Below are 25,408 nucleotides of genomic sequence, written 5' to 3' on the forward strand. Positions count from 1 at the left end.
CGAGCGCCCAAAAGCTCCTAACTTAACATCAGTCCTTCCCCATTCATTTTCGATATTCTGTTTGAATTTTCGACACTATCAACTCGAAATTTTCCACAAAGCTTGGAATTGCTATTGTATATAAAGAGTGGGTTGTATTTGTTTATTTATCAAGTGCTTGAATCATATCAGGCTACTTGGTTTTTAGCAGTTTTATCGTGTAATGTCACATCAATAAAAACATGATGGAATGAGAAGGAATCTTGCAAAAAACACTTTTAATAATTGAACTTATTGTATAAAAAGAACCGAAAATATCAACTTTCTTGAAAAAGAAACATAAATTAAATCATTATAAATCATAACAAAAATAAAGAATAATAAAGAATAGAGCTTCTTAATATTGAGAAACCTCCAGGCTTTGTTCGATTTCATAATTTTCAATCCAGGACCTAAGACACATGAGGCATCTTAGAGATTTGTCGCCTAACCTATTTCGGGTTTTTGTAACTGTAAGAGCAGCTCTGGAAAATTGTCTTTCAACAGCAGCTGAAGATGCTGGCGTTGATCAAAAATCCTTGGCCATTTTGGCCAAGTTCGGAAAGATATTTCTCTACCAAAATCTACCAATAGATTTATTTCATAGAAATGTGAGAAAACTAATAAAAAATTCACACTGGCGAATGCTTCAGTCTCTCGGCGCTCGAGGAATCCCCTTATTTAATCTAAGCGAGCACAAGATTGCAGAAATATATGCCGTGCGACGCGTGCATATCAAGCTCAAGTAATATCAAGTAGCTTGATATCAATAAAAATCTAAAATCAAGTCAAGCCAAGCTCAAGTATGAAATTTTTCAAGAGCTTAATTCTCAAGTCAAGTAGTTGGTTAAAATGTCAAGCTTCTTGGTTTGATGAATCTTTTATTATTCTAACTTTGGCGAACATACATATATCTTTCAGGTATAGAAACATAACATAAAAAATATTCACTATTTTTTAAGGATTTCAAAAAGAAAAAATTTTCAGGATGATAAATTGTGTGAAATTTCTATGAATTGGCCCATACACGCTCAGTTTAACTGTATAGTTAACCACCGCACGAAACATCATTATAACTGAAATATTCTGAAATTCTTTCAAAAAAAAAAAACAGTCTTTATCCAAATTGATTCCATATTCTTCATACCATTCTAATACTAATTATCAGATTGTGTTCGGGAAAACGAAAAAATATTGATTGATAATCATGATAGACATAATACTCGATTTCCCATTTTTCTTTATCTATTTTTTTTCTCATTGCTATTACAGTTTCGAGAATAACGGAAGTGGAAAGCATTTTTAGACGTGCATGTCACTCTAATAAACGATTCAAGGCATTCATAAATAATGAGTGTAATTCTCGTTATTTCCATTGGGAAAAAGGAAGGATTATCGATTTGAGTTCTTGAAACGCAAATATTACCACTCAGGAGTAGATTTTATTCGACAATTGGATGAAAAATGAAAAAAGTGTTCTTTTAGAGCGCTTGTTTTCAAACCGTTCTCTTTATTGTTTCACAATATCTGTAATTTTGAAATTTTGAGCCTGGAACGGTCTCGAATGATAAGGGTCGACTCACTGATGACGAATCCAACCTCAAATTCGATAACCATAACCTGGAGTCAGGACCATAGAAAAAACAAGAAAAATTATCCAATATTTCCGTGACTATAAAAACGATGTAGTTGTTGAGATTTTGAGAGTTTTGACTTGAGTGCTCCAATCGGCCCGTTGAAGACTACATAAAGGGTGTTTTTTTAGAGCTATAGAACTTTAAATTGCAATAAAACAACGATGGATTATTCGATTGACATGAATTTTATTTATCCGCAAGATAATCTTGTGGCATTACATTTTAAATATGATTTCCGGCATATGACCGCCACGGCTGAGTCGGATATAGTCCAATTTGGACGTCCAATTTTCGACGCCTTTTTCCAACATTTGTGGCCGTATATCGGCAATAACACGGCTAATGTAGTCTTTCAAATGGTCAAGGGTTTGTGGCTTATCCACATAGACCAATGACTTTACATAGCCCCACAGAAAGTAGTCTAGCGGTGTTAAATCACAAGATCTTGGAGGCCAATTCACTGGTCCAAAACGTGAAATTAGGCGGTCACCAAACGTGTCTTTCAATAAATCGATTGTGGCACGAGCTGTGTGACATGTTGCGCCGTATTGTTGGATCCACAGCTCCTGGACATCATGGTTGTTCAATTCAGGAATGAAAAAGTTAGTAATCAAGGCTCTATACCGATCACCATTGACTGTAACGTTCTGGCCATCATCGTTTTGAAGAAGTACGGACCAATGATTCACCAGCCCATAAAGCGCACCAAACAGTCAGTTTTCCTGGATGTAACGGTGTTTCGACATACACATGAGGATTAGCTTCACTCTAAATGCGGCAGTTTTGTTTGTTGACGTAGCCATTCAACCAGAAGTGCGCTTCATCGCTAAACAAAATAAAATGGACGTAGTGCGCGATACGTATTCCGCACAGAACCATTATTTTCGAAATAAAATTGCACTATTGGCAAGCGTTGTTCAGGCGTGAGTCTATTCATGATGAATTGCCAAACCAAACTGAGAATAAATCACTTGACAGCTGTTGAATCGGTCACCATCTTGAACAGTAATGCCAACTTGAAGTTATATACCTCGAAAAAAAAACACCCGTAATATACCTATATATAGTTATGTGATCGCCAAGGGTGCAATTGGCGTATGAATGACGAGCGCTCAATAGCTCCTGACTTCAAGATAGTGTTTCCTTCATTTCTTAAAAAGGGAAAGATCACTAGTGTTCGTTATTTGAAAAAAATAGGTCAAGCGACGTTATTGAAGAATGAATCTAAGGACTTATGTCACTTTAATTCTGTATGGAAAACAACTCACCTTTGGAGGAACGATAAGATATGTTTCTATTTTATGATCTGCTAGATATGCGTCTCTCTTTTCTCCATTTCCTGTTTCATATTCGAATTTGTCTCCCAGTTGTTGCATGGTTGATTTTGTGATGTGCACTCTCCTGTAAATAAAACGAGAACTGAGTATAAAAGATGAATTAACGAAAAATTTTTGACATTTGTTTCGCCTAAATGTTCTTCGCATAATATGCTATAGGCTCACCATGGCTAATGTACTGATCGCCAAACTGCAAGCATTTTCGTGTTCTACATACTCGAATCAATCAATAAAATGGTACAAAAGTCCCATGAAGGAACTTTCAATTTTCAAATGGTTAGGTATGGAAAATTTTACGAAAATTTTTCGACTGAAATTTTTTCGACTGAAATTTTTTCAGGTGAAATCGAAATTCGGCTAATCAGAGATCGTCAATTCTGGCACCGCTCACCAATTTTGTGTAGACCTCACAGTTTTGAAGAAATTCGAACTCGAAATTTGGGAAAAATTTGAATTTTCATCCAAAAATTGTTATATCTCCTAAATTATTCGTCACAGACCCCTATAATAAAATCGTTTTTTGAACATCGGGTTCTGATCTGAAACATAGTGAGGTTTCAAGGGCGTACCTCACGTCCGGGAGAAGTTGCAGACTCAGGAATTTCATCCATTTTTTTTTCGAAAATTTCAGATTTTCACCTCAAATTTCTGAAATAATGTATTAATCGCCAAATTGCAAGCATTTTCGTGATCTTCATAGTCGAATCAATCAATAAATGGTAGAATAGTCCCATGAAAGAATTTCATTTTTTTTTATGGAAAATTTTACGAAAATTTTTCGACAAAAAACTTTTCAGGTGAGATCGAAATTCGGCTGATCAGGAATCGTCAATTCTGGCACCACTCACCGATTTTGCCTAGACCTCACAGTTTTGAGGAAATTCGAACTCGAAATTTGGGAAAAAATTGAATTTCCATCCAAAAATCGTTATATCTCCTAAATTATTCGTCACAGACACCTCAAATGAAACGTTTTTTGAACATCGGTTTCTGATCTGTAACATATTGAGGTTTCAAGGTTGTAGCTTATGTCCAGGAGAAGTTGCAGCCTCGGGAATTTCATCCATTCTGTTTTAGAAAATTTCAGATTTGTACCTATAATTTCTGAAATAATGTATGTAGGTAACTTATCCTCATCAGCATAAGTGAAATGGTCTTCGGTTTGGGATTGTGTTTTGTCTTCGAAAGTCGTTTCTTTTTGCAGTCTGTCAGTAAAATTCTTATTTTTTTATTGTCTAACATTAAATTTTGATATTGAATCCCGCAGATCCCGCATGGAAAATCCCGTAATTTTGATCCCGCAGAATTTCCAGCATTTGCGGTATTGGATTCCCTAATCGTGTCCAAAGGATAGTTCAAGAAGAAAACAGTGAAAAGTCATCTCCATTTGGTCCATCTGCAGTAAAATATTCACAAAACATTTACAAGAATAAATAAGAATATTTGAAATAACAAGAACCTGTCATAATTTGTTAATAGCGCTACCTACAGTTGACTTAAAGAAGCTTAACTAATATTCTCAAAATTGGCAAAACAAAATCTAATAAGTGCATTCACCAGGTCTTTAGACATTTTAAAAGTAGAGCTATGACAATATTACCCAAAAATTAACCGCTTCAAATAAGAATAAAAACCTTTCTTACCCAGCAATACCTCCAGACTCCATGTGGTTGGCAAGCGTGACGTCGTCGCTCCACACGTCGAATTGCCACTTCCGGAGTCCCAGCACTCCGCACAGGACGTTTCCGGTGTGGATACCGATACGCATATCAACGTTGAATCCAGTCGCCTCTCTCACGAATCTGAAATTAAAATTCCTATGATGTGAAGATATCGTACTCAGTTTTCTACGCTCGAGGCTAATGCTTTTCCTAGCAGCGTTAATGGTGTCCATCAGGGGGCGTTATTGGCCCTGTGAAATTTAGAATTCAGTGCGGGAAGCGGGTTAAAGTGATACTCTTGTTGGAAAAGGCTTTTCGATGGTTGAATGGATTGCTTGATTTAGTCAAAATGCAGTCTTCGAATGAAGTTTGAGTTTTAGGAATTGATTCTGGTTGGGGGATTATTCTTTATTGGTCTACTTAGAGGTTATCGTCGGGCAGTCTTTCCTAATGGATTTTCCAATAGCGATGATGACAATTTGAGAATGAAAAGAAACAGGTGAATTCTTTATGGAGACTTAGAATATTTTTTTGTTTGAAAAGCCACGTAATAAAGTTAAGACATTCTTACAAATTTATAAAGAATTAATGATGATATAATGCAAAATGGCGAAGGATCTGGGATCGCTAGCTCGAGTTGAGTATAAAAACTATGGAATTCTCAGGAAATCAAAAAGAAACTAGGCACCTTAATGAGCTCATTTCAACCTATAAATTCAATAACAACAAAATAAGAAACAGTATTTATGTTTGAATAAACTTAAGATAACAGGCCAATTGAAAAGTCCCCGGTCTACCATAGTAAAACACATTTTTTTGGCAAAATTCGATTTTATTATTCAACATAGTTGCCTTTGAGGGCGATACAGCGATTATAGCGATCTTCCAACTTTCGCTTCAAAATAGGCCTCAGTTTCGGCCAAATCTTCTTCATTGGCGCTAAATTTCTTTCCAGCGAGCATTCTTTAGAGGTCTGAGAACAGAAAAAAGTATCTGGTTGTCAAATCTGGCGGATACGGTGGATGTAGAACAAATTCAAAGCCCAATTCATGCAATTTTGCCATTGTTTCCATTGATTTGTGACACGGCACATTGTCTTGATCAAAAAGCACCTTTTTTTCTTCAAATGGGAACGTTTTTAGACGATTTCATCCTTTAAATGATCCAATAACGTTATATAATAATCGCTGTTGATGGTCTGGCCCTTTTGGAAGTAATCAATGAATATTATATCTTGCGCATCCCAGAATACTGATGCCATAACCTTGCCAGGTGACTTTTGTGTTTCTCCTCGCTTTGGATTCGGTTCATCGTGTGCAGTCCACTCAGCTGACTGCCGAGAGTGGAATGATGGAGCCATGTTTCATCCATTGTCACATAACGACGCAAAAATTCAGATTTATTGCACTTGAACAGCTTCAAACACTAGTCAGAATCATTAACACGTTGTCTTCGGTGCTTATTTCCCCACGTTTAAACTCAGCAAATCAATCAATCAAGCCAAGATTTTGCTTCTACTGTATTTTTTCCCATCAAGAAGCAATATTTTATCTGCACACGAAATTCCTTTATTCCATCGTTTTTCAAATAACAAAAGTAGCTACACTCACAACGCAATATCTCACGAACTAATGGTCGGACTGCTGTCAAATTTTGACACGTATCGTTTGAAGGTTGGTACTAACTAAAAATTATATGGATTGAATACTAGCACCGCCATCTGTGCATCGGACCGGGGACTTTTCAATTGGCCTAAAACATAAGTAATAAACATTAAACTCAAATCTTATCGTCCCAAAAATATTCTAATTCGTCCCTGATTTCTTCTTTCCTCATCCACTTAGACCAAAGGATTAATCGTCCAATTTAAATTGATACAATCCACGACAATTTTCAATTAATCAGTGGCCAGCAACAATGTACATAATTCAATGACAAAACCCTGAGGGAAATGCCACTGTCCCAGGATTCTCACCACTGAGCCCAGTCTGCATATCGAAATCTGCAAGGTTTCTCACGTTCACTAACCTTCCCGCTCTGCTACAGAGCTCAGTTACAGAGATCTTCCAAGTCTGGAACTTTCTGCGTAACAATATCTGCGTGAAACAAACTTTCCCAATCAAATTATAATTGGGAACATTCTGCCCTCTAGGCCCATGTCACGAACTAAGAATAATTTATACCTAGTTGGTTTTAACGCGTAAATCATACTTATCCCAGGAGTTGATATTTTTTTGCTGTTCCTGACAGCTGAAGTGAAATATGGGTTTTTATATGTCGAAAGAATAATGTTCTAGGTTATGTTCATTGGGAGTTGTTACAGCGGGTTTCCGTATGGATAACCTTTGGGAAAAACAGTAAAAATTATAGGTTGTGGTTTGGTATTTACTTGTATCTCACAGAAGAATAGTAACGGGATTTCCAATAAGAATGAAACAATTTGAAATGGTAACACTCTCTTTATTTTTGACGTTTCCAATGTCATTTGTATTCAGTAGATTATTCTCATGGAGTCATCATAAACATAGAGGGAGTATACGCAATTTTCACATGTCCCCAATATGGTTAGATTACGTTGTCGGATTGTGATATATTTTCAAATTCATAATTTTTTTATATCGTTATGAATGTATATTACACTACGCAAAACAATCAACGCACATTCTGAAAATCTCAATTTTAATGAAAGTTAACTCTACATTGACTTTATAACTTATTTTTTGTGTTCTCTCGGGAAGGTTTTGAACTAAACAAGACACATTGAATGGAAGAAAAATTCAGGATTCCACCGAATCTTATGTGAAAGAAGAGAAATAAACAATTCTCAAAATAATGGAATGCTGATGAGTGATTTAATACTTGGTATTTCCACCCCTTGCGTTAATTACAGCTCGGCAACGACGGTTCATACTCAAAATGGGTGATCTTAAAATGTTCTGATCTAATCCTTCCCAGATTTCTCTGAGTTGGATTCGTAAGTCATTAAGAGTAGCTGGATGATTTTCTGAACTCCTCAGCCTTCTATTGAGGTTGTCCCAAACCTGCTCAATCAGATTGAGATCTGGACTTCTTGCTGGCCATTCCATTCGAGAGACTTCAACCTCTTCAAGGTACTCCTGAACGATGCGCGCACGATGGGGTCTGGCATTTTCGTCCATAAAAATGCATTCATAGCTCCATTATCAACGACCACTAGGTCTGTGCGAGCAGTCAAAGATTATCCACCCCATACCATAAACGATCCTCCCCCGGAACCAGTATTATTCAGGAAATTGCACTGAGCATATCTTTCATGTGGACGTCTGTATACAAGGGAACGTCGATCACAATGGAAGAGGCAGAATCTAGACTCATCATATATGCATTATCGTCCATAAAAATGAAATTTTCACCAATCTATGGGACAAATGGTACTACATGCCCTTCAAGAATGTTCCTTATATACCTATCAGCATTCATAGCTCCATTATCAACTACCACTAGGTCTGTGCGAGCAGTCAAAGATATTTCACCCCATTCCATAATAGATCGTAAATGAAACGTTGATTCATTATGGGACACAAGAAGTGCGTTCTTTGTGGAGAAACTCGCGAATTGACTGAAATATTATATCACAGATATGTTTTCCTTTCCACGCGCTTCATTTCAAATTTGATAGTTCATGTTGGGGAAAATTTTGCTTACTGAAAATGACATATGCTCCCTCTATCTATGTTTATCACTCTGAGGAGAAAACGGTTGTAAATTGTTAAATACTAATACTGAGACACCCTGTATGTAATTTAAATGCCTCACATTTCGTTTCATATGTTTGCCATTCATTTCGTAAGAGTATATCAATTAGTATCGCAACATGCAAGTTTAGACCTGTTTATCCACTCACCGAATAGCTTCAATCATCTGCAGACCCATGTTAACACAATTGTAAGCGTGATTCGGCCTTGAAACTGGTAAACCGGATACGCAATAATAACAGTCTCCCAGGATCTTGATACGCATGCATTGGTTATCCTGAAAATATAAACGGAAATGGATCAATGGACTGATAACATCAGAATGACAGGACGTATTTCGGTTGATTGCTCATATCTATCAGCAATTCATGTAAATTTCAGCATTTACATGGGGGTCCCAAAGGCACATGTTCAGAATCTAGGGATTCATTTTACTGAACTCATGTTGATTTGATTCGAGGTAATTTTTTCGAGGATTTCAATATTCAGTAGTTATATGCCGAGTGCTTGTCAAATACTCGAATATTTTCCCGAATGCACGAAGTGCAGAATGAAAAATATTCGATAATTTGGCTAGCACGAGGGGTACCTATATGAAGGACTATTCACCGAAAAAAATTTCACTCAATTTTAATTGTTCAAATACCAACTGTAATTTAAATAAATAATATTCTATTGACAATCACCTCGAAAGTTTTCGATGGTTTAAAACGTCACAAAAATATTCACCTAGAGCCAAATACTCTGATATTTTCATGCTGCATTGATATTCAGTTATAGCAGCACAAGAGCAGATACATAGGCGTACAACTTTGCTTCCTTTTTTTCCGAAATTCGGGGCTTTATTGTAAAAAACTGGTTATACATTTATGATTCAAAGTATAGACCTTCGCTGGCCACTACTTTCTCCCATCTTTTGGGAAGCGTACGATTCCTGCGTTGAAAAAACTGGTCATCTCGTGAAGCGATCCACGAATCAATCCAATTTTTTACTTCTTTATAAGACTGGAAATGCTGGTCAGCCAGGCCGTGTGCCAGCATGGGGTCGAGCATTGCCATGCTGTAAAATCACTTTATCATGTCTCTCGTTGTATTGCGGCCGTATGTGTTTCAATGCTCGACCCAAACGCATTAATTGCGTTTGGAAACGATCGCTTGTTATTGATTCAGTCGGGTTTAACAACTCATAATACACTACGCCGAGCTGATCCCACTAAATACTGAGCATGACCTTGGAACCGTGAATATTCGGTTTGCCGTCGAGGTAGAAACATGGCAGCATGCATGAGCATCCCCATGATTCTCTGCTCTTGGAATTATCGTAATGAACCCATTTTTTGTCTCCAGTCACAATACGATGCAGAAATCCTTTCTGTCCTTGCCTTGCAAGCAGCTGATCACAAGCAAACAAACGCCGTTCAACATATTTCGGCTTCAACTCTTACGGCACCCGATTTCCTTGTTTCTGAATCATTCCCACGATTTTCAGGCTTTTTGAAATGGCTTGTTGTGTCACTCCCAATGATCCTGCCAATTCTTGTTGCGTTTGACACGAGTTTTGAACGAGTAATGCCTCTCCCAATGATAATGCCAATTAAACACCTTCGAAAACCCTCCCTCTTCCACCGCCATGCTGATCTTCGACGTCAAAATCACCGATCTTGAAGCGTTGATGTTTCGTTTATTTTAATAGGCTTCTTCAGGGGAGAATGGGAATGAACGCCACCAATAGCAACAAATAAGCATTTATTGCAAAGTGATAAATCCTGCTGATACTTACTTACTGCTTCCCTTTTCTTTTTTTCAAATATTCTTATTTTAATTGGAATTTGTGACTGTTTAAGACGCTAGACGACTTTTAACATCCTTGAATTTTGAGCATGTGTGTATACGAGAACTCTGCCGTTCCATGGCTTCAGCATAAATACTTAATCGTATAGATTAATAGGGTACATAGTGAAACATTAATTGTTAAATAGAGATTGATGACGCAGTTAGAATAATTGAGGGAACGATCAATTCCAGACGTATTCTAAAGTAAAATGGTTTATTTATGATGCATAAAAGAAGCTGCTTGCTAGATAATGGATTAATAGCCCTGTGTTAAGTTACACGATGATTCTTTTTTACAAATAATTCCAGATAGGTAACGTTCTGATTTTTGAAATGAAAATATTATGCTACTAGTGGTAACATAGTTGGAAGAATCCGGACTTTGTTGTCGTGGTCTCATGAAAATATGAGAATAGATATATCCTTATCGTTTCTAAGAAAATATAGATGTACAACTTTGCTTCCGCCGTTTTGCAATTAATGGCTGTGGCGGTAAGTGGTAGTCGAAATAAAGGTTTTTTTAGAGCTATAGAACTTTAAATTGCAATAAAACAATGGATAAAACGATGGATTATTCGATTGACATGAATTTTATTTATCCGCAAGATAATCTTGTGGCATTACATTTCAAATATGGTTTCTGGCATATTACCGCCACGGCTGGCTCGGATGTAGTCCAATCTGGACGTCCAATTTTCGATGACTTTTTCCAACATTTGTGGCCGTATATCGGCAATAACACGACGAATGTTGTCTTCCAAATGGTTTCTCTGGATGTAACGGTGTTTCGACATACACTTGAGGATTAGCTTCACTCCAAATGCGGCAGTTTTGTTTGTTGATCTAGTCATTCAACCAGAAGTGCGCTTCATCGCTAAACGATAAAATGGACCTAGTGCGAGGTACGTATTCCGCATAGAACCATTATTTTCGAAATAAAATTGCACTATTTCCAAGCGTTGTTCAGGCGTGAGTCTATTCATGATAAATTGCCAAACCAAACTGAGAATGAATCACTTGACAGCTGTTAAATCGGTCGCTATTTTGAACAGTAATGGCAACTTAAAGTTATATACCTCGAAAAAAAACACCCGTTATAACCAGGTTTCTACAATACAGCCTCGAATTTCGGGAAAAAAACAACGGCGGAAGCAAAGTTGTCCGCCTAATTCAGTTTTATTGCAATGAATGTTGAAAAACCCAGTTTAGCGGAACAACCCAATGTTTTTCCTAAGAATCAAGGAAGAAATATGAAGGTGGCCAGCAAACTGAGTCGATTTGGCGCCCCTCAAGTAGAGACGCCAGAAACGGTCGCTTCACTGTTTTACCCCTTACGCCGGCCCTGCCTAGTTACATTTTATACACGTATTCCTGCCAAATTTCAACAATGGGTTCGATGTCACAGATATGCATCTTTTCAATGCTATCACGATCTAAAGCGTATTAAGTTTATCCCGAAACAAATTTGAAATGGGAGCCATTAACAGATTGTCGATCAGAGAGGGGATGGATATTTGCGAACTCTGGCCTTTCGTTGGATTAGTTCCGATAGCGACCAATTAGAATTCAGCGACTAGAAAATAATTTCGATTTCAATTTGTTTTCAATCGGAGATTCGTGGTTTTATTCAATCCTGTTCGTCCGACCGTATATACGATAACGTTCGAAAATGAATGATGTTGGGACTACAAACATTTTCAGAGAAGGTTTAGGCTCTGAAGTTCGTTTATGGACAAAAAAAGGATTAATGGTTTCGAAGATATAACTAACAGATAGTTTCTCATTTATAGGAAAAATGTATTTTCGAACTTAATGAGAAATTTAGTACATAGGCGTAGAACTTTGCTTCCGCCGTTTTTTCCCAAAATTCGAGTCTATATCATAAAAAAAACTGGTTATACATTTATAATTCGCTGGCTACTACTTTCTCCCATCTTTCGGGAAGGGTACTAATCCTACGATATACGAATCGATCGAATTTTTTAGTGCTTTAAGTGCTTCAGCTAGGCCGTGTGCCATTGATCGAAACAAGTGATAGTTCAAAAGAGCAACGTCTGGAGAATACGGCGAGTAGAGAAGGACTTTCCATTTCAACGTTTCCAAGTATGTGTTGACCCCTTTCGCAACATTGTCATGCTGTAAAATCACATTAGCATATCTCTCATTGTATTTCGGCTGTTTGTCTTTCAATGCTCTGCTCAAACTAATTAATTGCGTGCGATAACGATCGCCTGTGATTGTTTCAGTCGGTTTTAACAACTCATAAGAACTACGCCGAACTGGTCCCACCAAATACTGAGCATGACCTTGGAACCGTGAATATTCGGTTTGGCCGTCGACGTGGAAGCATGGCCGGGATATCCCCATGATTTTCTTCGCTTGGGATTATAGTATTGAACCCATTTTTCGTCTGTTGTCGCAATGCGATGCAGAAATCGCTTCCGTCTTTGCTTTACAAGCAGCTTTTCACAAGCAAACAAACGCCGTTCAGCATCTCTCGGCTTCAACTCGTACGGCACCCATATTTCTTTGTTTCTGAATCATTCCCATGAATTTCAAGCGTTTCGAAATGGCTTTTTGCATCACTCCCAATGATCTTGGAAATCCTTGTTGCGCTTGACAGAGGCTTGATCAAGTAATGCCTTCAATTCTGAGACTTCAATAACTAAAAATTAAAACAAAGAATTCAAATTAATGAAATATTTCCTCAACGTATAATTTTTCATGACTTACATGTGTCAGAAAGGGTTTCTCTTTAAATGATGTGAACAAATTATATTTATCAAAATTTTGTATAGAGTACACATTCCTACATAAAAAAATAACGATGAAAAGTCTTGAAACGACATGTTTATTTGCCAGACATTCTAAAAGAACAAATCCATTGAAAGGAGACTACCACCTGTTATCTTTTGTAGATCTGTCATTTCCCAAGTTTCCTGTTACATATGAATGGAAATTCGCCCGTTAACCTAGTGGGTGGCTGTTAACCTGAGTCGTAAAGACCAAATACGTCAATAAAACCTTCTTTCGTGGGAAATAGAATTTCTACAAGTGTTTATCCACGTTTTTCTTGCTGCTGGATATGGGTTTTCTTTCGTTTTCCGTTTATAACCAACGCGACGTATAGGTTGTATACGAAAATAAAACGGTTTAGAATGAATTTGTAAACATATATCTCGATACGAGGATTCTAAAGCCGAATCTCTCGGATTTTTTTTCTTGTTGCCGCTCGAGGTAAACATCGGGGAATTCTGAATTGGATTTGTAGAGAGGAATCATTTAAATTTTTCAGTGAGTTGAACGAATTCTGTTTACGTGGTTTACCTGGGTTTCATTTGTTTATTCCTGCTGGGCTGGGTTTGGGATGTATGCGACCTTGAATGCTTCCTCTTCCTTATTTGATAGGATTTCAGCTCATTATTTTCCTGAATAAATCTTTATTCCAATTTCCAGAACACGATTCATGAATTTGGAAGTCACATATGAATAACTACGTTCACCAAAAATTACGTACGTTACTAATTTTCTCATTCTTTTTTCGATATTCCTTTCTCTTGAATTGGGAACTTGGAAACTGACAGATTCACACAAAAAAATTGGTGGCCTTTTTTCAATCAATTATTGAAAAAAGTCCACCACATGTTTTTTTTTGTGAATCTTTCATTTCCCAATTTCCCATTCGTCTTGAATTAAGTTTCTATGGTTCTGATGATGTAATCTACTTGAAGTTTTGCAAGAAGCTTGAAATTTTTATTTCATATCATTACCCAAAATCTTAACTCTGTCGGTTTTATGGTGGCGGATATATTGGGTAATTTTTTTCGATATTCTTCTTGAATTTTCTATGATCCTTTTTATGCGATCAACATAGAATTCTGAACTAGTTTTCAAATTGTCAATCTACACAAAAATGCAATTGATATCGATTGGATGAGTGGTTTTGACATTGGAAGAAAATAAGATAACGAACGCTTATACTGGGTGTTCTTGAATTGGAGGTACAAAATGAGCTTCCTTTGATAATTTCAAGATATCATACCAGTTTATCTTTTAGTCTTTACTAATCTTCGCTACAGATATGGTTAATAAGTACGTAAACTTATAATCAATTTATTCATCACAGTTAACTAACTGGATCTTCATAATGATTCAGATTTTCCTGAGGATTACTGAAGAATTGTTTGAAACTTTCTTCTCAAAATCGGTAGCAGATACCATAAAGCTGCAAGAAACAAAAAGTATAGTATTGGACCAAAGTTTCTTTTTAAATTTTTCTACAAGTGGTCTACCGACAAAACTTCTGGATGAAAGAAGAGGACAATGATCAGAAAAATATCATCCTGTTGATTGGCATTCAGAATTAGCATGTCATACGACGGAAACTCCAAATTAGAATATCTATGCCAAATTTGAGTTGATTATTTCCCTCGTCTCAATTTTCACCAATCACAAATACTCAATTTTGAATTAAAACTTGTTTCTAGATGGAAAAACTGCCAGCACCTATCAGCAGTTTTTTCGAGTTTACCTGCGGTAAAACCATTCGGGCATTCAATTTTTCCTGTAAAAAAATAACGAAAAAACACAATGCAAAAAAATATTTTTTTCTACATTCATGCAAAAAGCAAACCTTTATTGAACTATATTTAGTGGAGAAAGAAGTTCCTTATTGCACTAGTGCAGTAAAGTTTTTATTGCACTCATCTGTCATTCTACTTCAACGTGCTGTCACCAATTGTTCATTCACTTTCATCAACATTAAGGGTAAAAATAAAGTTTGAGTTAAATTGTTCGTAACGTATTAGTTCCTGCTTCAATGCAAATCGATATTAATAATAAAGTATTCAAGTTGCGCTTTTCATTTTCCTACACCTAGTGCCGCACCTCAATAAATCATTTTTTGCTTTTTGCATGAACGTGGAAAAGATGTTGTATGCAACTCGTGCGAAAATTGTTTATTGCAAAAGTCTAATAAACATTCACTTTTTGCACTATTCAACAAAAAGCATGCGTGCAGGTGCACAAATCCTCGTCTTAGGCTCGGTTTTTTTTTGCCCCCAGCACTCATGATTTTTGTTAATATATTACTTAGAAACTTTTTTTTTTCAATTTTATTTGTAAAAATTAGATGCCTTATGATATTACTTACGAATATCTCGTGAAGGAAAGGTGCTTTGAAAAAAAACATCAAACTATCTAGAAAACAAAACGTTTGCTGGCCTATGTTTATATAACTTTTTTCTTGATAGATCTGAGAAATCTTCATTTTCGTTTGTATGTACCTCCAATTTAGGAACACCCTGTTTCACCAAAAACTGTCAACTACCGGATCGAGTATACGTCAGCGAGATTCAGCATTCATTTTCTTCGCACGACCCACAACAATAAACCAAACAGACAGCCAGGCTCGAATCAGTTGGAGATGATCGTTTTCCGTATCCGCTACAGCGATGACGAAGATGAAAGATAATACGAACGTATAAAAATATACGACTCGTTATCGTATAAATCGAATCCTGCGAAACGTATAATGTCGAATGAACCGTATCCGATACACTAGCAATGTGCTCGAATAATTTTTACAGGAGTGGGCTGTCACATCGATAAGAGATCGCGGCGAAAATGTTGTCGGGATCCTGGAATAGTAGGTAGTAGTCCCTGAGAAATATCGAGCTTTCGGGGAGGACATAAAATACCATTTTCCTAGTGAGCACGATATATGGGAGGGTTGTAATTTTCCAGCTCTTGGAAATCCGGTTTGTTTTCAGGCGATAAAATAGGAAATTCGCGGGATAGTTTTTGGGAAATGTGGTTTATTGTCCATTGGTAATTGATTTTTAGAGTCTCATTTCAATGTTAGTATTTCTGCCGTCCGTAAACATGATTAACTCCCCAAAGCGAAGAGAGACTCAAAATTTTCAAAGTTATAGTCATCTATTTCATACAATAAGCTTAGGTATTTGTAAACATAACTCCATCGAAATATTAGTCGATTTGTGTCTGCTTCATGAAGTTATTCTAGATTAAACATGTCAGCTTATGAGCCAAATTCTCGTCATTTGCGGGAGGTTTTAATTTTCTGCTTTAATATGAAGAAATCTGCGGCTAAGGTTCATCGAATGCTTTCAAATAATTTTGGTGAGGCTGCTATTAGTGAAAGAACGTGCCAAGAGTGGTTCCAATGTTTCAAGAATGGTGGTTTTGACGTAGAAGACTGCATGGTGTTCGAAGAGAGAAGGTTTTCGAAGATGCAGAATTGTAGGCATTACTTGATCAAGACTCGTGACAAACGCAACAAGAATTGGCAGGATCATTGGGAGTGACGCAACAAGCCATTTCAAAACGCCTGAAAGTCATGGAAATGATTCAAAAACAAGGAAATTGGGTGCCGTACGAGTTGAAGCCGAGAGATGTCGAACGGCGTTTGTTTGCTTGTGAAAAGCTGCTTGCATGCAAAGACAGACGGGATTTCTGCATTGCATTGTGACTGGAGACGAAAAATGAGTTCAATACGATAATCCCAAGAGCAGAAAATTATGGGGATATCCCGGCCATGCTTCCACGTCGACGGCCAAACCGAATATTCATGGTTCCAAGGTCATACTCAGTATTTGGTGGGACCAACTCGGCGTAGTGTATTATGACTTGTTAAATCCGACTGAAACAATCACAGGTGATCGTTACCGAACGCAATTAATGCGTTTGAGTCGAGCATTGAACTACAAATGTCCGCAATACAACGAGAGGCATGCATGATAAAGTGATTTTACAGTCCCAGGTACGATCCCAGGTTGCGAAAGTGGTCAAGACATACTTGGAAACGTTGAAATGGGAAATCCTACCCCACCCGCCGTATTCTCCAGACGTTGCTCCCTCGGACTATCACTTGTTTCTATGAATGGCACACGGCCTGGCTGACCAGCACTTCCGGTCTTATGAAGAAGTAAAAATTGGATCGATTCGTGAATCGCTTCAAAAGATGACCAGTTTCTTCAACGCGGTATCCGTATGCTGCTCGAAAGATGTGAGAAAGTAGTGGTCAGCGATGGACAATACTTTGAATCATTAATGTATAACCAGTTTTTTACAATAAAGCTTTGAATTTCGCAAAAAAATGACAGAAGCAAAGTTGTACGCCTATGTATGAGAAGATTGGGTAATTTTTTCTCGATATACTATTTTAATTTTCTATGAAAAAAAGTGAGGCCTTCGAGATGTGGTACTATAGGAGAATACTGCAGATATCCTGGGTGGATCACGTATCAAATAAGTATGTTCTGCGGAGAATTGGAAAAGAACGAGAATTGTCATCTAAAATCAAACAGCGGAAGCTGGAGTACCTAGGGCATATAACAAGAAATGAACATTGATATGGCCTGTTGCAGCTAATTTAACAAGGCAAAATTTACGGAAAGCGAGACTCAGGAAGAAGAAGACACTCTTGGCTGCAGAATCTTAGACAGTGGTTCTCCTTAACAACAACAGGAATCTTTCGTGCCACCGCAGATAAAGTGGAGATAGCCATGTTGGTCGCTAACATTCGTCGCGAATAGGCACTCCAAAAAGAAGAAGAATTTTCTATGATGATTTCGGTTATGAAATTTGGCACGAGCCTTCAAATTATTGTTTTACCTACATCCAAACGCAAATTTTCATCTCGATCCAATCTGCAGTTTCGAAATGCAAAAGAAAACAAAATGAAGAAAATCAGTGAGTCGGCTCAAAATTCTCACAAAAACATACATTGTGACAAAACGGTGCTTAAATCCAGAGCTCAAAACGTATTCCACCCATCTCGCCGACTTCTCGAAAAGAACAAATTCGAAAATCGAATAACAACGTTTCCGCGCAATCGAATCGAATCAACCTTAAAACCACGTCTCCCATCTTATTCTATATTCCTTGCCGAGTCTCTCCTCGGATTCGATTCCAACATCCGGATCGCGGAATCCGTTTAGGGGTACACGCTCACTCACCTGGGCTATCTGATCGAACCTGCCGAACAGCTCGTTCAAAGTTTTAACTAGGTCAGAGGCGGAAAGTTGCTCGGAAAGTGGAGTGAAGTTCACGATGTCTGCATACAATATTGAGACGTTGTTGTGTCTCTGTACGTACATCTCGTGGAAGTTGTGGTTGGATTGCTCGTGGATACAGGCGTCCGCCATCTTCAGCATGATGCTGCGCTTAACCTGGAAACAGGGGATTTCAGCATCTATAACTAGAGCAAATCAAGCAATTTTTAAAAAATGTTTGCAAATGTTGCATTCAAAACTCATAATATCACTGAACATTTATCGATGAGTTACTTGAAATGAGAAGTCTCTCTAAAGCTGAATAGTAATTTAAAGAATGTGTTTAATTTCAAAGTTCAATTTTTGGGAATACTATCAACTTTTTTTTGAAAATCGAGACGAGACCATCAAGTTCACTATCACGTCATTGTTCACTCAAAAAATGAAATGAATCCGACCTGTATTTTTAAATTGGAAATGCAGTTGATTAGCACTGAAATAGCAGTGGTATGAACAAGATATTGAACACCCTTAAAGTTGAATTGGTGAGGAAAGTTCAGCTGTACGCTCTATTAGTTGGACGTCACACACCGCCATTTTTGGTTCTCCTGTCAGTGTTCGGAATCCAAACAAATAAATTGTCATTCAAATTAGTACGGTGTCGTTGAGGGAATTGGCTTATTTTCATAAATAAGAGTATTTGAGGAACGATTTCAGTATTAATTGATAGACAGAAGGAACGAGGTTAATACCAGTGAGTTTTAATCCTGTATCAATCTCCAGATTTTGTAAAAAGCCGTGTTTATTAGTTGAACTTTAAGTTCGAACTTACTGGCATTAATCTCGTGCCTTCTGTCTATCAATTAATAGTAAAATCGTTCCTTAAATAATCTTATTTATCAAAATAAGCCAATTTTTCCAACGAGAACGTACTAATTTGAATGACAATTTGTTTGTTTGGATTCCGAACACTGACAGGGGAACCAAAAATGGCGATGTGTGACGTCATCACTAAAAGAGCGTATTGGGAAGAGAATTGCAATTGGCGCAGGAATGAACGAGCGCAAGAACCTCCTGACTTCACGTCAGTGCTTTCCTCGTTGATTTTTTTCGTTTTGGATAAATTGATTGACCATCTGATTATCTTATTGACTGACTAAAAAACAGCATATTGAGTTATTTATTATCCTATGTAAATATAGCAAAATGTGATGTGCCTAGATACCTTCAAAATAGCTGATACAGCAACTCTGAGCAAAAGATCGAAAAAACGATGTTCGACTAATTAGGGATCGTCAATTCAGGCACCGCTCACCGATTTTGCGTAGACCTCTCATTTTTGAGGAAATTCGAACTAGAAAGGACCCCGCACGTTTCTTATGGGAAATGACTTTCCGTGAATTTGGCTGAAGTTTTGATATGTTGTGGTTCTTGATAAACTGATCAGAAGTGTCCATAGCCACAAAGCTCAAAAATGGACAGTTTTCAGTCGGGTTCTGGCCACCGAACATCCAAATTCCATCCCAATCAGAAATGAGATCTCCCCGATTGATGAGCAAAAACCCCGAAAATTGCAAAAAATCCATTTCCAAAGCTCCATATCTCGAAAACTGTCCATTTTTGAGCTTTGTGGTTATGGACATTCTGATCAGTTTATCAAGAACTACAACATATCAAAAATTCTGCCAAATTCACGGAAAACCATTTCCCATATAAAACGTGCGGGGTCCTTTGAACTCGACATTTGGGGAAAAAAGTAAAAACTTAATATCTATAAAAAAATCGTTATATCTCTTTGAATATTTGTCACAGACTCCTCAAATGAAGACGTTTTTCAGAGATCGAGTTCTGATCTAATCCATATTGAGTTTTCAAGTGCGCAGCTTATGACCAGAAGAAGTGAAAAGTTAGAGTAGTATTGGTATCACTCTGGAAGGTAACTTTTTTGACGAATCTCCAATTTCCAAGGAAAAATGTCTTTTTATTGGTTAGGCCTGGGGCTTTTTCAGTGAAATGCTGAAACTTTGAATAATCCTTTCATTCCTTCCATTGAAAATAACCCTCTATAGCCAAAATTGAATTTTCTAACGGATTAAGATCGCGTGTTAACAGAATTAAATCTTGATGAGAGCTTTCGCTTCACTCAGTGTGCTTGGAGATGTACAATTCAGATTAAATCCCGGTGCTCTTCGTCCCACGATAACCACAATTTCATATTTAATCCAAGCCTAATAATAATAATGCTACGACCGTAAAAGGTTTATCAAAATGAAAGACTTATTGCAAAATGAAATTAACATCCTCCTAGCTTATTTGAAGGCTTCATCCCAGATTATTTATGTTTTAATTAACTCCTCGAAACAAGATGATAAACGCATTTTAAACACGAATAATATGGATAATGAATATAAACTACACCGTAAATTTTGGTCTATGTCAAACTACAATATCAACCAAAATATCGATGAAAACTCACAAGTGATACAAAAAATCTAAATTATACATATGGAGATTGACGGATTTCTTTTATAAAGGGTGTTTTTTCAGAGCTATATAACTTTAAATTGCAATAAAACAACGATGGATTATTCGATTGACATGAATTTTATTTATCCGCAAGACAATCTTGTGGCATTACATTTCAAATATGATTTCTGGCCTATGACCGCCACGGCTGGCTCGGATGTAGTCCAATCTGGACGTCCAATTTTCGATGACTTTTTCCAACATTTGTAGCCGTATATCGGCAATAACACGGCGAATGTTGTCTTCCAAATGGTCAAGGGTTTGTGGCTTATCCGCATAGACCAATGACTTTACATAGCCCCACAGAAAGTAGTATAGCGCTGTTAAATCACAAGATCTTGGAGGCCAATTCACAGGTCTAAAACGTGAAATTAGGCGGTCACCAAACGTGTCTTTCAATAAATCGATTGTGGCACGAGCTGTGTGACATGTTGCGCCGTCTTGTTGGAACCACAACTCCTGGACATCATGGTTGTTCAATTCAGGAATGAAAAAGTTAGTAATCATGGCTCTATACCGATCACCATTGACTGTAACGTTCTGGCCATCATCGCTTTTGAAGAAGTACGGACCAATAATTCCACCAGCCCATAAAGCGCACCAGACAGTCAGTTTTCTGGATGTAACGATGTTTCGACATACACTTGAGGATTAGCTTCACTCCAAATGCGGCAGTTTTGTTTGTTGACGTAGCCATTCAACCAGAAGTGCGCTTCTTCGTTAAACAAAATAAAATGGACGTAGTGCGCGATACGTATTCCGCACAGAACCATTATTTTCGAAATAAAATTGCACTATTTGCAAGCGTTGTTCAGGCGTGAGTCTATTCACGATGAATTGCCAAACCAAACTGAGAATAAAACACTTGACAGCTGTTAAATCGGTCGCCATCTTGAAGAGTAATGCCAACTTAAAGTTATATACCTCGAAAAAAAACACCCTTTACTACTCGAAAAATATAGACAAAATTATTTAGCACTCTGTTCGGGGAACGAACCCACATATTTCGAGTTAGGTGAAAATAAAGCACAATGAGAATTTATTGGACATTCATTCAAATCAGTGAACATGATAAGGATTCAACCCTCTATTGTTACAGGATAAAATGTTGATCCTCTAGGTTAATCCTTTGTACAAAAGCTGAAGGCAAATTCCTTTTTGGGTAAAAATAAGCTGCTCCATTGTCGAGCAATGCGATTTTTCGTATGATACAGAGCTGCAGTAACGCGTATGTAATATAATCACAATGAATTTTCATACATGGCTAATTTATGATGGAACAACCACGATATATCCTATAGAACCATCAACGAATTCGCTATAAATGATATTAGTGTGGATTTTTGTTAATATGAGATTAGAGAAGGATACACGAATTAGCATACTTAATTTTTGGCAGATAAATGCTGGCACCAGGGAATTTACTGAATTTAGCAGAGATATTAAACAATCTACATTTCAGAGTAGGGATTTTTTGTTTGAACATAATTAATCAACTTCTCTTTCTGGAGAAGTTAAAATACACCTTACATTGCTACCGCTATAAGTATAGGTTGCAAAATGGAGAATGAAGGGAAATTTTGAACTACAATTGTGCAATGTACGGAAGCTTTATAGACGTATGACATTGCTTTCGCCGTTTTTTCCGAAATTAGAGGCTTTATTGTAAAAACTGGTTGAAAAAACTGGTCATCCAAGAGTCGATCCAATTTTTCACTTCTTTATAAGACTGGAAGTGCTGGCCTGGCAGGCCGTGTGACATTGATTGAAACAAGTGATAGTACTGAAGAATACGGCGGGTGAGATAGGACTTCTCATTTTAACGTTTCCAAGTATGTCTTGACCACTTTCGCAATATTGTGATGCTGTAAAATCACTTTATCGTTTTTCTCGTTGTATTGCGGCCACTTGTCTTTCAATGCTCGGCTCAAAGACATTAATTGCGTTCGCCCTGGATTGTTTCGGTCGGTTTTAACAACTCATAATACACTACGCCGAGTAGGTCCCACCAAATACTGAGAATGATGTTGGAACCGTGACTATTCGGTTTGACCGTCGACGTGGAAACATGTCCGGGATATCCCCATGATTTTCTGCGCTTGGAATTATGTAATGAACCCATTTTTCGTCTTCAGTCACAATGCGAAGCAGAAACCCCTTCCGTTTTTGCCTTGCAAGCAGCTGTTCACAAGCAAACAAACGCCGGCGCCATTCAACATATATCGGCTTCAACTCGTACGGCATCCAATTTTCTTGTTTATGAATCATTCCTTTGACTTTCTACCAATTTTTGTTGCATTTGACACGAGTCTTGATTAAGTAATGCCTCCAATTCTGCATTTTCAAAAACCTTCTCTCTTCCCCCGCCATGCTGGTATTCGACGGGAAAATCACCGTTCTTGAAGCGTTGAAACCACTCTTGGCACTTTTTTTCACTAAAAGCAGCCTCACCATAGATATTTGAAAGTATTTGATGAGCTTCACCCGCAGATTTCTTCATATTGAAGCAGAAAATTAAAACCTCCTGCAAATGACCAAAACTTTGCTCGTAAGCTGACATGTTTTGTAGAGAATAACTTCATGATGCAGACACAAATCGACTAATATTTCGATGGCGTTATGTTTACAAATACCTAAGCTAATTGTATGACATCTACGATCCATTTATTTCGACAACCACTTACCGCTTACAGCCATCTATTGCAAATCGGCAGAAGCAAAGTTGTACACATACTACTTTTTCTTCTTCCCTGATAAATAAAGTCAATAATGAATTCAGTTTATAACTTCGATATATAAGATAAACTTGAATATTGTGTTCATGCCAACAAAATAACCAAATAATTGAATATATCAACACTGCGAAAGATTTGGACTATGTAAAACTCCACTAACAATTCGAATTTTACTCCAATGATTCGTTATTCACTCCTTTACCATCACAAAATTATCAGATTTTTGAGAATAGAGAAATTCTCAAAGATTGCGATTTTATATTGAAACTGATTCACTTCGTTAGGTATATGACGTTATTAAACGACCATCAAGATCATATTTTACGCGCTATAACATAAATTCGAAGAATTGAAGACATTATGTGACCTACTATTACTGCAGTCGTTATCTTCATGTCAGTTGATACACCAGGGGCTTTAAAATAGACTTTGGGACAGAGGGAGGGACACAATAAAATAGCCTTGCCATTGATTGGTTAGCTTAGCCATACGTAATTCGAACACGGTCATAATTTTTTATGACTGTCTCCTGAAAGATGAAGGGAAGCATAATGATTTCTGATATTCGGAGGTCTTTTTAGACCCACCCAACGTTAACTTTCATCATGGCAATCTTGTGGGGATTATCTAGAGTTTGATCTTCTCATTGTATACTGAAAGGAGTTGAGTTTTTTTGTGAGAAGAAGAACATTTTATTCTAGAAGTATGTGTGTATATACAGACCAATTGAAGAGTCCAACAACCAATCACTGGACTGTATATTTCTGAAGGATATGGATAACACTGGTACTAAAAACACAGTTAACAATTTTATTCACAAATTCAAAACAGGATTTCATTAACGTTAGTGCGTGGATAAAGTCCCATTTTTCTGAGTTATTCTGAATGGACCATACAAGAGTTACTAAAATTTCAATTAGTGAAAATGGCAGAATAAAAATTTCTGTGATAACCCAATTCAATAAAGAACTATGTGATTTTGTAACTGTAACATGTATCATTTGAATTCGCTGAATAGTTAATTACTGAAAGGATTAACTCTTGAATATTTCAGTATTGCATGGAAATAAATATCGTTCTGTGAAATAAACAGCAATTTCGAATTTATATTGGACGTATGTAGGTAGAATTAGTGGTTTGAAAACTATATTTTATTCGAATGTATATGAAGCCATCGCTATTAGGCATTATGTTACAATCCATATTTGATATAAATACCTGGATCAACTACTAATCTCACAGCAATATTTAATCGATTGATTTCGAGTATTATTATTAACAACATTTTTATTATTCGATATTTCATGTCATATTCATGGAATTCAGTTTTATTGGTTTATTGTTTTCGATATCAAACCTTTGGAATCGTTCTAGAATCCAGAAATCGAAAAAAAATTTCCCGAGCTTTCTAAAAGAGTTGCACAAGTTTCACTTGAGATTTACTTGAAAAATTGAATCTCTATACAAAAATCGTTAAATCTCCTAAAATATTAGTCACAGATCCCTCAAATGGAAACGTTTTTTGAAGATTGAGTTCCGATCTAAAACATACTGAGGCTTAAAGGGCGAGGCTCACGTCCTCTAGAAGTTGCAGCCTCTGGAATATTATCAATTTTTATCTCAGATTTTTACATATTTTTTCTGAAATAATGTACTTATCCCCAACTGCGAGCTTTTTCGTGATCTACATAGTCGAATCCATCAATAAAATGATACAATATTCCCATGAAGGAACTTTTATTTTGGGAAAATTCTACGAACATTTTTCAGGTGAGATCGAAATTCGGCTAATCAGAGATCGTCAATTCTAGCACCGCTCATCGATTCTTCGTAGAGCTCGCGGTTTCGAGGAAATTTGAACTCGAAATTTGGGAAAAAAATTGAATTTGCCTCTAAAAATCGTTATATCTCC

The 25,408-nt window shown here is 37.0% G+C and overlaps 1 protein-coding gene across 8 annotated transcripts in view; it reads right to left on the reverse strand.

Annotated features, from left to right (window-relative positions):
* Nucleotides 1-25,408, reverse strand: part of LOC123672494 (adenylate cyclase type 2) — a 150,986-nt gene that overhangs the window by 27,920 nt on the left and 97,658 nt on the right. For all 8 annotated transcript variants that reach the window (XM_045606597.1, XM_045606596.1, XM_045606599.1 and 5 more), the window contains 4 exons: nt 18,200-18,412; nt 8,537-8,664; nt 4,636-4,794; nt 2,924-3,056 (listed from right to left, as the gene is read on the reverse strand). In XM_045606597.1, the coding sequence (XP_045462553.1) occupies nt 2,924-3,056; nt 4,636-4,794; nt 8,537-8,664; nt 18,200-18,412 (633 nt within the window). The remainder of the gene's footprint in view (nt 1-2,923; nt 3,057-4,635; nt 4,795-8,536; nt 8,665-18,199; nt 18,413-25,408) is intronic.

This window comes from Harmonia axyridis, chromosome 2 (genome assembly GCF_914767665.1).
Source record: "Harmonia axyridis chromosome 2, icHarAxyr1.1, whole genome shotgun sequence".
NCBI lineage: Eukaryota > Metazoa > Arthropoda > Insecta > Coleoptera > Coccinellidae > Harmonia > Harmonia axyridis.